Raw genomic sequence first — 19,015 nt, forward strand, 5'->3', positions numbered from 1 at the left:
GCGCTGTTGCAGTTTACCTGATCCCATTCTCTCTTGTGTTGCTTGTGTACATTCACACTCACGGAACTGGTTCCCGCTTCACTGCGTGACAAATAACAGTTAAACTGGGAGTGTGTGTTGAGAGGAATGTTGCCCATAGCTGCCGTAGTGAAAACAACATTTCAGTTACTATTATTTCCGTCTATAACGTCCTTAAATTATAGAATTGCTATGGGGATTTGGTCATTGATGATTTACATAAAGAGGAGGACCATATTTGCATGCCTCTCGACGTCAAAGTGTAAAATAAAACACTTGAACAATCTCTCGCTGTGTTTTTGAAAGCTGCTCAAAAACAAGATGTGTGAGGTGTGCCATTTGGGACGGGTGCCTTAGCTGACACCAACTTTTTTGAGTTGTTTATGAGTGTGTTTGTTTGTAAGTTTTTGTTTTGTCTGTTGTGACCTGTTTGAGGGACAGTGTGTTTTTTCTATTGTTAATATTTTACAGATACAGAATTCATATTAAGTGGAAAAATGTTTGTGGTCAGGCAGAAGACCAATGAGAGTTCACTGTGATATGAAGCTGTTTCTGTTTATGCTCCTCACAATAACCATAATTTACAAGTGCCAAAAACCCTTTGAGACAGATTTACATATTTAAACAGTTGCTTATCTAACCTCTACCTTTGTGTCCATTTTAATACTAATTAATTTAACAAGTCCTGCTGGGAATTGGAAGCATGAGTCAAGTTAAATATATATATTTTATATATTCTCACTATAGTTCTCACTAAAGGATGATATTAACTTCTGGGTTGTTATTAATTTCCATAATGAAGAAAAACAACGGAATATTTTAAATGTTAAAGTAAAATGTTGCCCATTTGAACACAGTACCCATTTAGAAAGGAAATGTGAATATGTGAATTATGTAAATTAAGCTGTTCTATCCTCCTTGTGGTCCATATAGAAGTGATAACATAAGGTTTCACAGACAGGGTTTAGATTAAGCCAGGGTTAGGCCTTAGCTTTTTTAAAAGTACATTTAAAAAAACATAACTGGTGTGCATTTTGAGACCAAACAATGAAACTGACAAATTTTAATATATATCAGTTCAAACTGCTTTTAGTTAAAACATGTCAAACATATATTTTAGTCTGAGACTAGACTTAAGCCTAGCCTGTGAAACCAGGGACTAGTGTTTTCTTTATGACAATAGTTGTTTCTGTAACTGTCTATAGGTTATTTGAATACTGTGGAAACGCCTCAGCCCTAATAAGGAAACAGTTGTGCAAGTAGTCCATTTGAGAAAGAAATAATAATAAAAAAAACACACGTCGTGACAGATACACAGTGAGGGTTTCTGAAATATTAAAACGATGATGAAGAATATTGAACTTGGTCTGGAGAGCGAGACTAGTTGGCTTTTGATTTAGTAAACTAGAATTAGGAAATAACTGCCCACTTTAATCAGGAAGTTGCTCTTCTGCGTCTGAAGAGACTCTCGGCTGGACATTTGTTTCTGTCACGATGTCTTCTCATCTGTGTGTTCTGATTCTGTTTGTCCTGAGCGGTGAGACACTCTTAACACTTTTAATCAGCAAATGTGGAACATTTATTTAAACACAAATGCAATAAAATGCATGTTTTACCTTTTAGAAGTGCATGATTAAACTCCAGGAAATGAGATTATTTTATGTCTCTGTCTTATAAAATTTGTATTTGTATGCGTTCTTCAGGTGTGTTTGGCACCGATACGGATGAAATGAAGTCAGTGACTGAGGGAGATTCTGTTACTCTACACACTGATTTAACTAAAGTATTGAAAATCCATCAGATACGGTGGATGTTTGGACCTCGTGAGACTCGCATTGCTGAAATATACAATCAGAACATCAATATGTTTAAGAGTAATGAGACATTTGGAGACAGACTCCAGATAGACAATCAAACTGGATCTCTGACCATCAGAAACATCAGAACTGAACACACTGGACTTTATGAAGTACAGATTCACATATTCAGAGGGATCTTCCTCAAAAGATTCAATGTTACTCTCTATGGTAAGTAAATCTCTTAGAACCATTGATTTTCCAAGTAACACACATTGTCTTAATATCTTGTAACATTTATTCTGGAAAATATTGATGTGTTTAAAATTATGAACATTCTTTAGAAATGTCTTTTATTAGTAATTGGTAGTCCTAAAATAATATATATTTTTCTTGTGTTTCCAGCTCCTCTTCCCATTCCCATCATCACCGGTAACTCTTCAAACTGTTCATCATCATCATCAGAGTCCAGATGTTCACTGGTGTGTTCAGTGTTGAATGTGAGTGATGTGACTCTCTCCTGGTACAAAGGAATCAGTGTATTGTCCAGCATCAGTGTGTCTGATCTCAGCATCAGTCTCTCTCTACCTCTGGAGGTGGAATATCAGGATAACAACACTTACAGCTGTGTGATCAACAATCCCATCAGAAACCAGACCACACATCTGGATATCAACACACTCTGTCACACATGTGCAGGTACTTCAATATATGTACCAGGGCAATTCCAGGCAATGATGCATGCTATATTAAAAGCACATAAATATTACATAGCCTAATATATTTTACTTCCTTTTTGCTTTTGGTGAGATTATGACCTTTTGTGAGGTATTGAGTGCACTAATGGTTGAGTGTTTTTCTTTTTCTTCTCAGACTCTGTCCAGTGTTGCAGTTTTACTGAAGCTGTGATCCGATTGGTCCTCTCTGTTCTGGTGGGCGTGGCTACTGTTGTGGTATTGGTTGATCATTTCAGATCCATGAAAGTTGAACAGAAGATGAGTAAAAACAGTCTCAGACAAGTAACAGTCAATCATCATCAGTTCCTCAATGATTAATCCTAGATTCTCCCATGTGGTCACTAGATGGCGAAGTTAAGCAACCCTCACCAATGATACACTGTGAGTCCATGCTTTGCATATCAGTGTGAATTTGCATATCATATCAGTTCAATTTAAAATACTTCTATGTACATTAAAGCAATGGTTTGATTTTTTTGTGCTGTATTGAGAAATGTATATTGCTAAGCCTTGTGTTGCAAATTTCTAATTCTCTATTAAAGCATATTTTCCGCCTCATTGTGGTTTTCATGAAAATACAGAATGTTGGAATTCATTTCATATAATGTTTTTAACTTTCGGTATTTTTAAAAAGTCAGTTTACATTAGCCTACAAAACGTAACATAACAAGTAAACGTTCAACTATCACTGCAGCTCGCCTTAGAACAATTGAAGATACAGATTCAAATGCAGCTATAACCCAATCGAAACCTCCATCTATACACAAAGTAAATCTCTAGCAGATATAAAGACTGCCCATGTTTCAGTTCATGAACAGCTCTGACTCATAACCAGAAATGAGGTCATCAGACATCGGCTGAATCTTCCTGTGCTCAGCTTTGAAGAGATCGAACACACAGTAACACTCGATCTTCAGCAGCATGAGGAGTTTCATTTTTCTCGTCCTCTGTTTACAAGGTAATCTACTTTCACTTATAATGCCTTTACTTTTTACACTATAAACACACATAAAGATTCTTGCTTTTAGACTAATGTTGTTGTTTTTTTAAGCTACATTAGACCTAATGTCTTAATACAACAAAGTAGCCTATACGTTTTTTTTGTGTGAAAATGTTGCAGTTGCTTTAAAAATACTGCAATATTTTAATAATAAAAGATGACATTAACTTGTAATGAAGGTAGTGGAAACTCAGAGAGAATAAAGCCACTTCCTGCTGCCATTTCCTGTTTTTCATCACCTGTATTGATCTGAAGGTTTATCTGTATTTGTATCTATTCAGTTATTTCAGGTGTGTTTGCTGATACAGAAGAAGTGAAGTCAGTATCAGTGATTGAGGGAGATTCTGTCACTCTACAGAATGATGTTACTGATATGCTGAATGATGATCACATACTGTGGATGTTCGGACTGCAAGGCTTTCTCATTGTTGAAATGGATAGAAAGACCAATGACATTGTATTACATGATGGTGCTGATGGGAGATTCCGAGACAGACTCCAGATGGACAGTCAAACTGGATCTCTGACCATCAGAAACATCAGATCTGAACACACTGGACTTTATAAACTACAGATCATCAGCAGCATTGGGATCTCATACAAGAGATTCAATGTTACTGTCTATGGTGAGTAATAATGTGATTGTGACTTTTTTAAACATAATTTTACTACTGAATCTGTAAATTAATTTAATGAAATATAGTTGTTCACAGGATCCAACTCTGTCCACTGAAAAACTGCCTTTGTCTTTCTGTATTATCCCTTTTTTTTTAGCTTCTCTGCCCAGTCCTGTCATTTCAAGGGACAATCTGCAAATTGCATCTTCTTCATCATCTAGTCAGAATTGTTCACTGGTGTGTTCAGTGTTGAATGTGAGTGATGTGACTCTCTCCTGGTACAAAGGAATCAGTGTATTGTCCAGCATCAGTGTGTCTGATCTCAGCATCAGTCTCTCTCTACCTCTGGAGGTGGAATATCAGGATAAAAACACTTACAGCTGTGTGATCTACAATCCCATCAGAAACCAGACCACACATCTGGATATCAGTGAACTCTGTCAGATGTTTTCAGGTCAGTCAGTGTCTGAGAAAAGTACACAAATATCTCCTATTGTTCTGATTAATTGACATCTGACTGTCAGTGCTTTGGTGTTTATGCAAGTTCCACCAAGCTTGTATTTTAGTCACTTTGTGAAGTTTTTTATGCTTGTCTTCCATTAGACCCTGAACACTGTTGTGGGTTCACTGAAGCTGTGATCCGATTGGTCCTCTCAGCGGTGGTGGGTGTGGCTACTGTTGCTTTTCTGGTTTATGACATCAGATCTAGAACAGGACAGCAGAGAACAGACTTGACCATGAGTCTCTAAACAAGTAGACACTGTCTCTCTCATTCTGAAATGGTTTATTTTTATCTTTTCCCCTGAAAATGTGATCTAAGAAAATGTTTTTTTTTTTTTTTTTTTTTTTGCACAGACCATGTATATATCTCACTCTTAATTTCTCACTCTCAGAAGTCACATTTTAACTAAAGGATCAAACTAATTCTAAATTGCAACGACTTTAAATACAGGATGTTTCCCCTCAGTTTGATTCATCCTTGTAATCTGATATATCTGGGTTAATCAACAATCATTATGATGTAGGTTATTATTTTGGTAAATAAAACCAAATAAACACATGAGTGCTGTTACTCAATTACTAGCCTTTTCCCTGTTTTTATGACCTGATCCATATCAGTGTCCTGCACTTTTTTGGGGCATTCGTGGCCTAATAATTAGAGAGAAGACTTGTTATCTGAAGATTGCAGGTTTGATTCTCAATAGCAGCAGGAAATGACTGAGGTTAAATGCCCTATATAACCTCCCGTGTGCTACAGCAGAAATGGCTGCCAAATGCTCTGGGTGTGTGTCCATGGTTTGCAGTGTGTGTTAACTATCCTAATAATCTATGTGCACTAACTTGGATGGGTTAAATGCATAGGAAAAACTTGTATGGGTTACCATACTTGGCATTTACATGTCACTTTCACTTTTCACACATCGACCACTAGATGTCTCTCACACCCCATCAGCTTTGATGGCGACCTGTTTGCACACATGACTTAATACAAAGTACAGTACATGCACAATTGTTAAAGCCCCATATTCTTCACTGAGCACAACACAGCAAATTAAGCTTGGCGTTCTTTCAGATGCTGAAGGATTACATGAGATACTTTTCATTCTCTTTTAGTTTCCGCAGATCTAGGCCTGCTGCATTGGATCACTTACACATTAGGCTACTCTACTACACGAGGTGCCTGCATACTCGTCTTTAATTATGTCGCTAGGAATGTGTAGGCTAAATGGTCCTTAGATACTGTGGTATTGGCGGTTAATTGTAGCACTATAGGGTGTTCTTAATATATTTTTATTTTAGAATTTTAGACCCTTGATATAAAATGGTGTTGCTGTTTACTTTCATAATGAATATTATTCCCAGTTATTAATTTTTTTTTTTTTTTTTTTGATGTAGGTCTACATTTCAAGCATCTTAATTGTTCATCATAACCTTCATTATCATCATACCCCCTACTTTTGGGCAGAAGGCAATGGTTCCCACGTTAAAGTGACAAATAAACAATAAAAATGTCATACAAAATTCAGTGAATTCCTTGTTGACTGTATAAACTGCTCGTGGGAAGATCTTTAAGTGTACAATGGCCCTGAATGTATCAATGTATTCAACCAATATAGATAAATTCGTGGAATACATTCAGGGGCATTGTACACCTCATATATATATATATATATATATATATATATATATATATATATATATATATATATGTGTATATGTGTGGGTGTATACAGTATATATATATATATATTATATATATATATATATATATATATATATATATATATATATACACCGAGGCGTTCCCAGGCCAGCCGGGAGACCCTCCAGCATGTCCTAGGTCTTTCCCGGGGTCTCCTCCCAGTGGGACATGCCCGGAATACCTTCCCGGGAAGGCGTCCAGGAGGCATCCGGAAAAGATGCCCGAGCCACCTCAGCTGACCCCTCTCGATGTGGAGGAGCAGCGGCTCTACTCTGAGCTCCTCCCGAGTGACCGAGCTTCTCACCCTATCTCTAAGGGATCGCCCAGCCACCCTGCGGAGAAAGCTCATTTCGGCCGCCTGTATCCGGGATCTTGTCCTTTCGGTCATGACCCAAAGCTCGTGACCATAGGTGAGAGTAGGAACGTAGATTGACCGGTAAATCGAGAGCTTTGTCCTTGCAGCTTAGCTCTTTCTTCACCACGACAGACTGGTACATCGACCGCATTACTGCAGAAGCTGCACCGATCCGTCTGTCAATCTCCCGTTCCATCCTTCCCTCACTCGTGAACAAGACCCCAAGATACTTAAACTCCTCCACTTGAGGCAGGAACTCTCCACCAACCTGAAGTGGACAAGCCACCCTTTTCCGGCTGAGAACCATGGCCTCGGATTTGGAGGTGCTGATTCTCATCCCAGCCGCTTCACACTCGGCTGCAAACTGTCCCAGTGCATGCTGAAGGTCCTGGTCTGATGGGGACAGCATGACAACATCATCCGCAAATAGCAGAGATGAAATTGTGTGGGACCCCGGCCCCTGGCTGCACCTAGAAATTCTGTCCATAAAAATGTTGAACAGAACCGGCGACAAAGGGCAGCCCTGCCGGAATCCAACATGCACCGGGAACAAGTCTGACTTACTGCCGGCAATGCGAACCAAGCTCCTGCTCCGGTCGTACAGGGACCGGATAGCCCTTAGCAAAGGGCCCCGAACCCCATACTCCCAGAGCACCTCCAGTGCCTTGCCACACAGTACGTTTGGGTCTGCCAAGTCTATGTTTTATATATATATATATATATATATATATATATATTATATTAGACAGCAGAGAGAGAGAGAGAGAGAGAGAGAGCAACACGAAAGGGCTATAACACTTTGTAACCTGATACTTTCAACACCTGAGTTACCTCTGGGAGAGCTCTGGGAATTTCCAGATAAGAGACAACACTAGAATAAAATAAGTAAACAATTGCTAATGTGAGAAAAAAAAAAAAAATTGTTATTAGAGATATAAATGCATTCCACAAATTTCACTCATGGTGATTGCAACGTATTGGGGGAAGGGATATCTTAAAATTAATTTGAAATAGCATTTTTGACATTTGGACTCTAGTCATTGTAACAAGATTAGCCCCACATAAGAGACAAATACTGTTTTCGTGGTCAGTGTAAAATAATTTATTTAGAAACGTGTAAAAAATATCCTCCACAACTATTTAAGTCATGTGCCTGAATGACTGGGCCCAATGAGGCACGGCTGGCCTCCATTCCGATGCTGATCTCCAGTACTTCTTTTTCCCCACAATTGCAGCATCTCTCCAACCCTGCACCTTTCAAGAAGAAAACACAACAGAGCAATGGTAATGCTTTAGCCACATATACAAATTAATGCAGCTATACTGCAAATATTATAGTAACTGCAAATTCATCATTCAATTAGGTTATTTTTAGGGCTGCAACACCGAACTTTGCGAGGTGGCTAATTCGTACGAATTAGTACGATTTTTGCTAAATCGTACATATTTTATGAGTTGCCCATCGAATGAATTAGGCTAATTTCGTACGATTGACCTACCCCTGACCCGCCCCTAAACCTACCCATCACGTGGGTTTAGACAAATCGTACGAATTTGTACGAATTAGTCTCCTTTTATTCACTCGTACAAATTCATACAAATTGGTCGTGAGATAGCGTTGGCACTAATGGACAAAATGTACTAAAAAATTAGTTCTGGAAACATGTGTTTGCTGCAGCGGGAAAGGTAGCCTAAGTGATACACGCTGCCCAAAAAATGAGAATTCTTTATTTTAAGCTTCAAGCTGATGCATTAGTGTTCAACATGTTTAACATGGCTTGCCCTGTCAGGCGCTTTGACAGATGCGTGCGTCTACAGCGCAAAACGTTCATTTTACAGGTAGGCCTATATCCTTATCTGTACATGGCTCGTCTAATATCGCCATACGCTCGTCAAACAGACAGAACGCAGGCGAGAGGGACAATTAATATTCAGCGCAAAAACATTAGTTTAGCTGAAATATCTGCTGTTACTCGCTAAATTTAGGTTTAAAAGTTAACATTTTACTAACTAAAACTCAGCTGACACGTTTGTTTGAAGGCTAGCATTGGGCAGGGTGGAATAGTGTGTTTTCTCAACAAAATGGGCCTTTAATCCAATTAATCAAAAAAATAAAAAACAACCAGCCAACTAATCAATTATAATAATAATTTTTAAAAGTGTGAGATGGTTGCCAACCATGAGACCAGTGATGAAGTTAAGAAAACTCATTCAGACAATCTAATAAACACCATTGTAGGGTGACAGAATTTTTATACCTCTGATTCCTGTTGTAAATTATTCTGATGAACCGCTCACTTACACAGGATTGACAAAACCAAAGTACTTTATATGGCGCATTAAAATGATTTCCCTAGTCTGGAGTTTGCTCTAATGTAATGAGTCTGGAACAGGGGATTCAATAAGGTGAACGTTAGCTTGTAAAAATAGCTTTTTATAGTTATAGTTATCCAGTTATGAAATGATATAGCCCACAGTTGCATTAATAAAACACAGTAGTACTTAGGGAAATGTAAACAGCAGCTCCAACAAGATTTTGTGTTTTACGTAAGAAAGCAACAAAATGAGTGTAAAAAAAACATATTTGAAATGTCATTTTTGGGTGAACTTTTATGACTGTGCAAGTATGTAAGCTCATATTTTATTTCTAGATGCATTTTAGTATACCTGTTAATACACTGTCTTCTTTGTTTCCAGAGACATATCACAGCCACGGTAGTAGGTATCAGTAGTAAAAAAAGAAAATACAGGCGTTTATCTGTAATACAGAAAAAGAACAGTAATTAAAGTCAGAATGAATGAAACTGGTCTGATCTCAATCAAAACTTAGCGAAATGTCAAGACAAAAACCTGGTTAAATTGGTTAAACAACAGGTAAATATTGCTCTGATATACTTTAATGTAAACTATATACTTATACAAAACTAAATGTAGTGAGAAACATAATGGGTTACATACTTTCAAAAAGAGTCAAATGCAAGTGTTTTTGTAAAGTATGAACAAATTACTGCTTTAGTGGAATATCATTGTGTTTAAAATTGTCAAAATATAAATGACAAGATTAAATATAAAAATACTGAGATGTCAGACAGAGATGATATCAATGCTGCTTTAAGGGAGTCATTGTAATAAACTATGGACTTGAGCATAATAATATGTTAATCACATATTTTCAACTAAAAGTCAGTTTATTTGTAACACATTGTACATGTAATATACTGCATATGGGATAATGTACAACAAATAGTCACTTTAAAGGTGTTATAGTACTGACGTACCTGAACATGTGTGACAGAGTTGACCGTTGTCCAGATGTGTGGTCTGGTTTCTGATGGGATTGTTGATCACACAGCTGTATGAATCATCCAGACACTGAATCTCCAGAGGTAGAGAGAGACTGATGCTGAGATCAGACACACTGATGCTGGACAATACACTGATTCCTTTGTACCAGGAGAGATTCACATTGCCACAGTGTGTCACATTCATCAGTGAACACACCAACACACATTTTGAATCGGTTGATCTCTCGGATGAAGGACACTGCGACTTGATGACAGGAATGGGCAGACGAGCTGGAAACATATGAATTAATAATTAATAAACACAAGACATAACTTCTGTGGATCCTTCTTCCAGCCCCTTGAGGCTTGTCACATTTATACATTTGCCAAAGGCTTTTATCCCAATCCTGTACTGAGATTTTATGAGTGTGTTTAACACCCTATACATTTTTTTACATTAAAAAAAAAAGTATATATATATATATATATATATATATATATATATAGCTGTATTTCAAACTAATAAAATGCAGTTTCATTTGTAAAACAAGTTTAAATTTGTCAGTTTGAAACTACAGTATTAAAAGTATTCACACAGTGACCTTGAGAGTAATTTGAGAGCACTCACCATATATAATAACTCTGTATTTTATTTCTATGCCCTCTCTTTTGCTGGTGCTGATCTGTAGTGTGTACAATTCAGAGTCTGTGATTCTTGTGTTTGTGATGGTGAGCGATCCAGTCTTATTGTCCAGCTGCAGTCTGCCTCTGAATCTCTCATATTCTGTATATGATCTTTTTATGTCCATTTTAACAACAGGAGTGGTGGAACTTTCAGGTCCACATTTCCATAGAATCACACCATGTTCTGGTATTTCACTTTGTGATGAGAGAGTGACAGAATCTCCCTCTATCACTTCCAGTGTTTTCATTGCATCTGTCCCAAACACACCTGAAACACACAGAGAAAGATGGGGAAGAAACCATGTTAAGAACATTGTGCATTTACTGTTAAAGTGCAACATATTTAGAGATGACTCTTGCATGTACAGGATAATAATGCATCATACAGGAAAAGGGAGAGAGGGTCATTGTCTTACAGTATGGCCTTGAACAGCAGAACGTAATTACTGGGTAACCCGAGAACTTTTACAGGGCAGTTTTCAATTAGTTTTTTACAAATCAGGATTGTTAAGTTAAGGAACCAAGGAAGGGTTAACTGACCAAAACTTTACAGTGAAACCTTTTACAAATCAGAAAAGTGAAGTTAATCGTCCAGTGTTGTTTGAACCAATGGTCTTATGCTCTAAAAAAAGGCAGTTATTCAGTTTGAGACAACAAGAGGGTGAATAAATGATAACAGAAATTTCTAATTTGCGTGAACTGTTCCTTTGAAAGTTTTTTATTATTTCACCCAAAATTTGTTCTTACTTTCATTGTCTTATTTTCACTATTTCCGTGCAGTTGCTTTAAAACAATCTTTGTTGTATAAAATGCTCTATTGTTATATAGCAACTGATCAATCGGAAAACAAAAAAGCATGACATCTTGAGAGAACAACAATTACAGATCAACAAATGTTTCAACCCTCATCCTGTCCTTGGGGTCTATATGACCTCAATCGACTTTTCCAGTTAATAAACATGGTTCCCTTCATCTCAGTTTCATAAAATTGTCACTTTTCTACATGATCTATCTATACACACACAAAAAACTTGTCTTGATTCGGTTGTTCTAAAGGTATATAAAAAATTATTTCACACTTCTGGTCTTTGGGGTGAAAATGACCCCACATTGAATGAATGGGAAAAGCGAAAAAAAAAAAATTATATTTTATTTGTCATCCAGAATAAATCAGATAATTTCCATACCACAATAAATTCCTGGTATTAGAGCACAAATGCAATGTGGAACAAACATGGACACACACACACACACACACACACACACACACACACACACACATTCTTGTACATCTATCTTTGAGGACATTCATTGACAATGCAACCTCTAGCTGCTTACCCTAACCTTACCCATCACAACTAAGTGCTTAAAGGGATACTCCACCGTTTTTTCATATTAACTGTTATTCCCTTAACTAAGATGAGTTGATGCATACCTCTCTCATCTCAGTGCGTGCATTCAATCGCTCTGGCGCGCGGTGACACTCTGATAGCACTTAGCTTATCCCAGTATATTCAATGGTATCTAACAGCAATGAATTTAGAAGTGACCAAACACATCAACGTTTTCCCTATTTAAAAACAGTTACACGAGTAGTTATACAACCAAGTATGGTGACACAAAATAAAACATGGCGCTTTTATAAGCGTGTTAAAAAGGATAACTATAAAGTATGGTGGAATAGCACTTTTGGGAGTACTTCGACTCGGCGCAGTAAAAAGTCACGCCCTGATCCTCTTCCTCTCACTTCTGTCAATAGTGGGAAGAGGATCAGGCGTTAGGATCAGACTTTTTACTGTGATTCATTGCTGTTAGATACCATTGAATATACTGGGATAAGCTAAGTGCTATCAGAGTGTCACCGCGCGCCAGAGCGATTGAATGCACGCACTGAGATGAGAGAGGTAGCCTATGTATCAACTCGTCTTAGTTAAGGGAATAACATACTGTAGTTTAATATGAAAAAAACGGTGGAGTATAGGCCATTGCACACCGAGTCCGAAATTCGCATCCGAATTTTTCGGACGTTAAAAAATAAATACGACCTCACGTTATGTCAATCACGCTTGCACACTGCCTCCGAAACTTTCGTCCGTAATAAAAATAATCGGATTGGGTTCGATTTTCTGCGTTTTTCGCATCCACAGGCAGCGTTTTGAGAGGATTTTTGACTATTCAGAGCCACCGTACAAGCAAAGTAGCAAACGACAACATCCAGAATGGCGTCTGACAAGTTGATACACTTGGTCTCGCAGCACAAAGCACTGTATGATAAACAAAATGCAGATTACAAAAAAACTGAATATAAAGACAGATTGTGGCAGGTGATTCTCGATCGTATTAGAAAAGGAACCACTCCTTTAAATTTGATCGAAATTTGGGATCGAAGGTGTGATTGAGCAGCCAATTCGAATACTAATGTATTATTTGGTTAAAAAACTAAAGCCTGTAGGCTGCAGCTGTTCTGTCTGCCCAGCGCTTCCGCCGGCTGGCCGGCCGCGTGTATGTGTGTGTGTGTGTGTGTGTGTGTGTGTGTCTGTTCAGGATGGATTGGTTCACGATAATTGGTAGTCTTCTTTTTGTGGCTCCAGTGTCGCTAGCAAATCGTCAAACTGTTCCACTGACATTCTGAAGTAAATTTTAAATCGCTCGGGATAATTTCGTAACTCCTTAATTAGGAGGTGAAACTCTCCTTCCTCTCGTCGCAAAGTCAGAATTGGATGGACTCATATTTCCTCTTTCTTTTCTTTTTAAGAAGAGACAGGGCAACAAAATCATCCTCACTGCTTGACGAATCCATTTTGTATTGTTTGCGTTTTTTCCGCAAATGTGTAAAAAATACGCATCGGACTCAGTGTGCAAGGTTTCTGTGCGTGACGAATTTTTAGGCTGACGAACACGAAAAAACGCATACGAAAAATTCGGACTCAGTGTGCAATGGCCTTATCCCTTTAACCCTTACCCTTACCCTAAACCTACCCTTAACCTAATTATAACCTTATCCCTAAAACCAAGTCTTGACCCTCAAACAGGCCTTTAAAGGGGTCTCAGAAAATGAGGACATCTAAAAATGTTCACACAGAAATGAAGGCCTGGTACTAGAGCACGAAAGTAATGTGGAAAGAACATGATCACACACACATGCACATGCACATGACCATTGACCCCAAAAGACAAGGAATATGAACAGGAAATGAGGAAAGGATGAGGGTTGAAAAAGTGACTCAGCATTCTCTCTCTCTCTCTGCCCTTTATTGTCAACAAACATATTTTGAGCTACCTCCTAGCTACTAACTTAGGTTAGTAAACATAAGTATCAGTACATCTGCATGTACTATTATAGTTCTCCTGTGCTGAGGAGTGCTCAACCATTACTTTTAATTTAGTCTTTATGTCGATGGACAATCGTCAACCTCACCACAGGCTCTACTCTTCAGCACAACGGTAACCCCAAAAACTCAGACATACCAGAAAACCTTTTAAATTCCAAAATAATAGAACATTAAACACTAACAGATCTCATCCTATATTAATATTGAGCAAAATGGTCTTGAAAAAAGCATGCTGGAAACTAGAAGTCTGTTGTAACTCATTCTGTGAATGTGTGTGTATATGTGGCCCCCTGTAAGGTCTATGGCAGTGCTGTCTACGCCACCCCTTGGACAAGACTGGTGAGAGCAAGGGGACTCTATTTACAAAGAAGCATGCACAGGCTTGGCTTAGCAAAGTAAAAAAGATACAATCTTTATTTTATCTCAGTAAAAAACTGAGTCGCTTTTGGTTGTCAATAAATAACACAAAAATTCATCATTTAACATAGGGATAAGACATAGATAGGTAGGTAGGTAGGTAGGTAGGTAGGTGGGTGGGAGAGAGCCCACCCCTCTCTCCCTCTCCCTCTCCCTCTCCCTCTCCCTCCCTCTCCCTCTCCACACCCTTTAGACTGAGGTTTTTGTTTGTGTGGAATCAAAATCAAAGCAATCTTTGTTTATCTTGACAAGTGTCAACCTAACTGCTTAACAAGAGCACAGCCTTAGCGCACATACCTCTGTTGGCAGAGGCACACCCTTAGCGCACTGTTTAACCAGTAACTCCGGTTTGAGATGCCATTCATTTTTGCATTTTCGCATGCTGATGACATAGAGAAATGAAAAGGGTCTATTATTATTATTATTATTAATATCAATTAAGTCTATTAGGTGTAGCCTATTGATCTATTCTGTCCTTTTTTATTGGTAATTCATTGGTAATTAATAATTAAAATCGTATTATTTATTAAAAGATGTATTGATCTCTTCACGTCCAACGGATGCCATGTTTAGTGTGTGTTTTCTCTTCTCACAAAACAACAAGATTTAATTGCTTTCGTCTATTATTATCTTTATTATTATTATAGATGTTGCCGGTTATTTTTAATCCTCCTGAGAGGGTGATGGGAGGGGAGGGGATATCGAATGGATGTAAACGTTTTAAAGTTTCTCTCTCTCTCTCTCTCTCTCTCTCTCTCTCTCTCTCTCTCTCTCTCTCTCTCTCTCTCTCTCTCTCTCTCTCTCTCTCTCTCTCTCTCTGAACAATAACCATGGCTTCACAAAACAGAATTACACAAAAAGAAAAAGAAAGGAGCACCAGCAAGCAAATCATAATGCAAACATGATAAATTGAATGATGAAAATCATTTGCATTAGTAAAGTCTTTGCAAGTAAAGCATATTTGAAGGAAAAACTACAATTAATATTACTAATAATATAAGTAGCTACATAAGTAGTATAAGTATATAGGCTTAAGTATTGTAATAAGTTATATATTTATAATAATAATAAATATAGATGATTATATTCGTAAAACAACAAGTGAAGTCTAAAAACCCGTTCACACCAAGAGCCATGCTAACCAATCTTCTAATAAATAAGAGAATAAAAAAAAAATGTTTTCATAGTTTACGATCAGCGTATTCATCAACACTGACATATATCCTCAGGCTCAGCTGTGTTCATATTTGGCAGCTTAGGACACACACACATGCTGGTTGTAAGAGGGCTTCAACAACTAGGGATGCCCCAAAAGAGGGCTGTGTACTGTGCTCTGTCTGCTATTATAGGTAGCCGTCATATCTGGCGGAGACGGTGCTACTTGTATCCATAACAACTGAGTGACGCTAAATATTGTGAAGATCTGCTGTATGCCATTGGTCCATGATTATGTGACTGCATCTATAGTATTTATGTCCCTGTAAATCATTTCTTTTAAGTGGACTACATTTAGGCTACTATGAAATACGTGTGTGTGTGTGTGTGTGTGTGTGTGTGTGTGTGTGTGTTTTGCATTGGGAATGTTCTATAGTCTCTCATGCCTTAATTTGTTTGTTCTGGATTGTGCCGGATTTATGACCTATGGTACTATATGTACTATAAAATTTTTTTTTAAAAAACATTCCATTCAATCCAATGGGGGTCAAATTTACCCCTGGTGGAAAGATATATATATTTTCAATCGCATAGACTCTTCGAATTCAGTCATTTTCTTTAATCAAAAAACACTAAGCTTGTTTTATAGGCTATTTGGAGAGCAGAGAATGGTTTATTAGTCAATTATTTGTCGTCGAGTCATCGCCAATATTGAGTATTATGCACACGAATGACAAAAAAAAAAAAAAAAAAAAAAAAAATGAGCGCCCACAAAGCTAAAATAAACTACAACATGCAAGTTGATGAAAACACAATGCGATTGACTTGCTGAAGTTGCTGCCTCAGATGCGATCGTTCTAGTTACGGAGAATATGCCTTCCACAATCATAAAAGACAATAATAGGCTACAGCATTTTTGGTTAAACCCTGATGAAATCGCGAGAGTGAAAATGTATCAAAATACTATCTGAACTAGAACCGGTCTGCCACACTTTATCATAACTGTGTCCACAACAGTTATCAGTTAAACAAATACGTCTCAACGTTAATAACACATCAGCATAATCTCTTCATAAGCTTGTGTTGTCGCCTATTGTTACTGCTTTAAAACACCACACCCTTTAGACTGAGGTTTTTGTTTTGTTTTTTATTCGTGTGCCACACTGTCCAAACCACACCTTTGACTGATTTACACAAGAAGGCTTGAAAATGTCATCCATTTCTGTATTGCCTGTGAATGCAGATTTACATGGTGATGACATGGAGAAATAAAAAGGGACCGTTCTTGTTGATAATAAATCTATTTTGTCCTGTTTTTTTTTTTTTTTTACCAGTTGTAAGATTACAAGTAAGGTCGTAATTGTATTAAATTTTGTATTGATCACCATAATTACAGTACACTGTAAAAAAAAAAAACTATTTCATTAACTGATATAATGTTAATAAAGGCTACCAACCTACCGAGGTACTAATATCTGTTTTCAACCTTTATAATACACACTGACAACCAACCACCACAAACTGGGGAGTCACATCTAAGCTCATCACAAGCAGCTTTTCCACAAGCTAAATGTAAATGATAAAAGTGTCATTCACACACACACCATCATTGTAACATGACACATTATTGCAGCACACTAAAGTTATGCAATAAACATTAATTTAACAACATTAGATGTAACTTAAAACCCTAATGTATAACTGTTAAGAAATAACTTAAATGAAAACAGGGTGATTGCAGGTAAAGTAGGCCACTTTTTGTTAAACGTGTAATTTAGATTCCTAGAGGTTTATTTATTTTTCTTTATTGCTTTTGTTAACTTTATCGTCCAACAATAAGATTTCAAATTTATTACCGATGATGTGTTATTTGCAAGGTATAGGGCCTATATAATATACTAAAGTGAGCCACTCCTAATTTATTGAAAATGATTCTGTATCTGCATTAAAAACACATGATTTATTAACACATATTATCAAACAAACATATTCAACAACATATTTAACAAACCCAAAAGCACATGCTGATTACAATTCATCTGTTCACTCAAATTCAAAACAACTGATAGAACATGTTGTTTTGACAACATTAAATTAAATTAAATCTGAATATCAGAATATTGTATATAAGTCTATACAACATTAAAAATTGGTCTATAACACAGGGAAAAACAAATAGCGTGACAAAAATTTTATAAGAGGAACATTTAAAATGGTAACCATTGTAAAACCTTTTCTCTCTCTGTTTTCTCTAAACACTTTAATTAAAATAAAATTAATATTAATTCAAATACTATTTTAAAGCTTTATATTCTGCATCTTGCTTTATATTCAGCATTTTTTCTCCTCACATTCTTTCTTCACTCCACAGATTTAACTTAATGCCTTAACTTATTTTCTGCTCTTTCTTTCCTTTATTCCATCTCTGACTTGAATTTTCTAATGGCAATAAGATTTCAAATTTATTACAGATGATGTGTTATTTGCAAGGTAGGGCCTATATAATATACTAAAGTGAGCCATACAATTTATGTTTTCTAAATAGTAGATTATACATATCAACTATAAAATAACCAGTGGATGTTATTTTATTTAATGAATTTAATTGTTGAAGTTTAAAGGTTGTCCACTTTACCTAACACATTCAGCCAAAGTGGGCCAGCAATATTTAAACACCTTACAAGAAAACTAACAAATTATTAAACGTTTTATTTTGCATTTTATTTCCTGTTAACTGTAACTAACAAAATAGGAACTGTCACAATGCCTTATCATGTAGAAAATAAAATTTAAAAAATCAGAGGGTTTCTACCTTTAAAGACCATAACTACCATGAGTGTGTCTTCCATTGGCCATACAAACCATTGTATCAACCAAAACATTTTGTAATTAAAGAATAGTGTCTTTAAGACTGTACAGACTTTGAATTAAAAGCCAGACTTTCTGTAGACTTATTAAATTCGAAATTGTCAAATGGGCCAAATACTACAACCTTAGTCTTTGAGTCATTTAAAGTTAAAAAGTTGCCAACCAGAGCTTTACCTCATCAAGACATGCAAATACAGATTAAATTGCACAAGGGTCATTTCTTTTTAGAGGCAGATAGATCTGGGTATCATCCGCATAAAAATGAAACGATAGGCTACAACAACGCTATCTCACTTCACAGTTCAAACGAATTCGTCCTATTTGTTTAAACCCACGTGATGATTAGGTTTAGGGGCGGAGTCAGGGAGGTCATTCGTACGAATTCATTCGAAATGGCCACCTCGTAAAATTCGTACAAATTGCCGTAAGATGGATACACCGCCCTCTCAAAATCAAACCTAAAGGAAGCATGTAGAAAGAAAAAAAAGCAAAGGTAGGCTACCAAAATAGAGCCCTGCCGAAGTCCAGATTTATGATCAGCAGCATAGG

The 19,015-nt window shown here is 37.0% G+C and overlaps 3 protein-coding genes across 7 annotated transcripts in view; 2 read left to right on the plus strand and 1 right to left on the minus strand.

Annotated features, from left to right (window-relative positions):
- Positions 1–1,287: 1,287 nt before the first annotated feature.
- On the plus strand, positions 1,288–3,109 carry LOC311295963 (CD48 antigen-like). The gene is made up of 4 exons (XM_084417546.1): positions 1,288–1,555; positions 1,722–2,045; positions 2,220–2,513; positions 2,688–3,109. Exons 1-4 carry the CDS (start codon positions 1,513–1,515, stop codon positions 2,867–2,869), a joined length of 843 nt encoding a protein of 280 aa, XP_084273672.1. The 5' UTR covers positions 1,288–1,512; the 3' UTR covers positions 2,870–3,109.
- A 269-nt stretch (positions 3,110–3,378) lies between these two features.
- Positions 3,379–6,199, plus strand: LOC311295960 (SLAM family member 5-like). Of its 2 annotated transcripts, XM_084417540.1 has the most exons (5): positions 3,394–3,509; positions 3,833–4,177; positions 4,326–4,622; positions 4,772–4,830; positions 6,065–6,186. In XM_084417540.1, the coding sequence occupies exons 1-5, from the start codon at positions 3,473–3,475 to the stop codon at positions 6,173–6,175; spliced, it is 849 nt and encodes a 282-aa protein (XP_084273666.1). In that variant the 5' UTR covers positions 3,394–3,472; the 3' UTR covers positions 6,176–6,186. The 2 variants fall into 2 exon arrangements, with proteins under 2 accessions (XP_084273667.1, XP_084273666.1); XM_084417541.1 differs by having other exon boundaries at positions 3,379–3,509; positions 4,772–6,199.
- A 1,338-nt stretch (positions 6,200–7,537) lies between these two features.
- Positions 7,538–19,015, minus strand: part of LOC311295959 (CD48 antigen-like) — a 40,292-nt gene continuing 28,814 nt past the window's right edge. For 2 of the 4 annotated variants that reach the window (XM_084417538.1, XM_084417536.1), the window contains exons 2-5: positions 10,639–10,962; positions 10,005–10,301; positions 9,394–9,484; positions 7,538–7,980 (exon numbers count right to left, since the gene is read on the minus strand). In XM_084417538.1, coding sequence (XP_084273664.1) covers positions 7,872–7,980; positions 9,394–9,484; positions 10,005–10,301; positions 10,639–10,942 — 801 coding nt within the window. In that variant the 5' untranslated portion in view covers positions 10,943–10,962 and the 3' untranslated portion in view covers positions 7,538–7,871. Of the gene's footprint in view, positions 7,981–9,393; positions 9,485–10,004; positions 10,302–10,638; positions 11,013–19,015 lie in introns of those variants that run through there. The other 2 variants (XM_084417539.1, XM_084417537.1) reach the window with 2 other exon arrangements.

The sequence above is a fragment of the Rutilus rutilus genome (genome assembly GCF_951802725.1).
Source record: "Rutilus rutilus genome assembly, chromosome: 8".
NCBI lineage: Eukaryota > Metazoa > Chordata > Actinopteri > Cypriniformes > Leuciscidae > Rutilus > Rutilus rutilus.

Bases quoted from the DNA above. Each gene is read 5' to 3' on its own strand.
- LOC311295963 (XM_084417546.1), top strand. From the start codon at position 1,513: ATGTCTTCTCATCTGTGTGTTCTGATTCTGTTTGTCCTGAGCG. The intron at 1,556-1,721 runs GTGAGACACTCT...TGCGTTCTTCAG, and splicing joins GATTCTGTTTGTCCTGAGCG to GTGTGTTTGGCACCGATACG. The intron at 2,514-2,687 runs GTACTTCAATAT...TTTTCTTCTCAG, and splicing joins ACTCTGTCACACATGTGCAG to ACTCTGTCCAGTGTTGCAGT.
- LOC311295960 (XM_084417540.1), top strand. From the start codon at position 3,473: ATGAGGAGTTTCATTTTTCTCGTCCTCTGTTTACAAG. The intron at 3,510-3,832 runs GTAATCTACTTT...GTATCTATTCAG, and splicing joins TCTCGTCCTCTGTTTACAAG to TTATTTCAGGTGTGTTTGCT. The intron at 4,831-6,064 runs GTGGGTGTGGCT...TTTTTGATGTAG, and splicing joins GATTGGTCCTCTCAGCGGTG to GTCTACATTTCAAGCATCTT.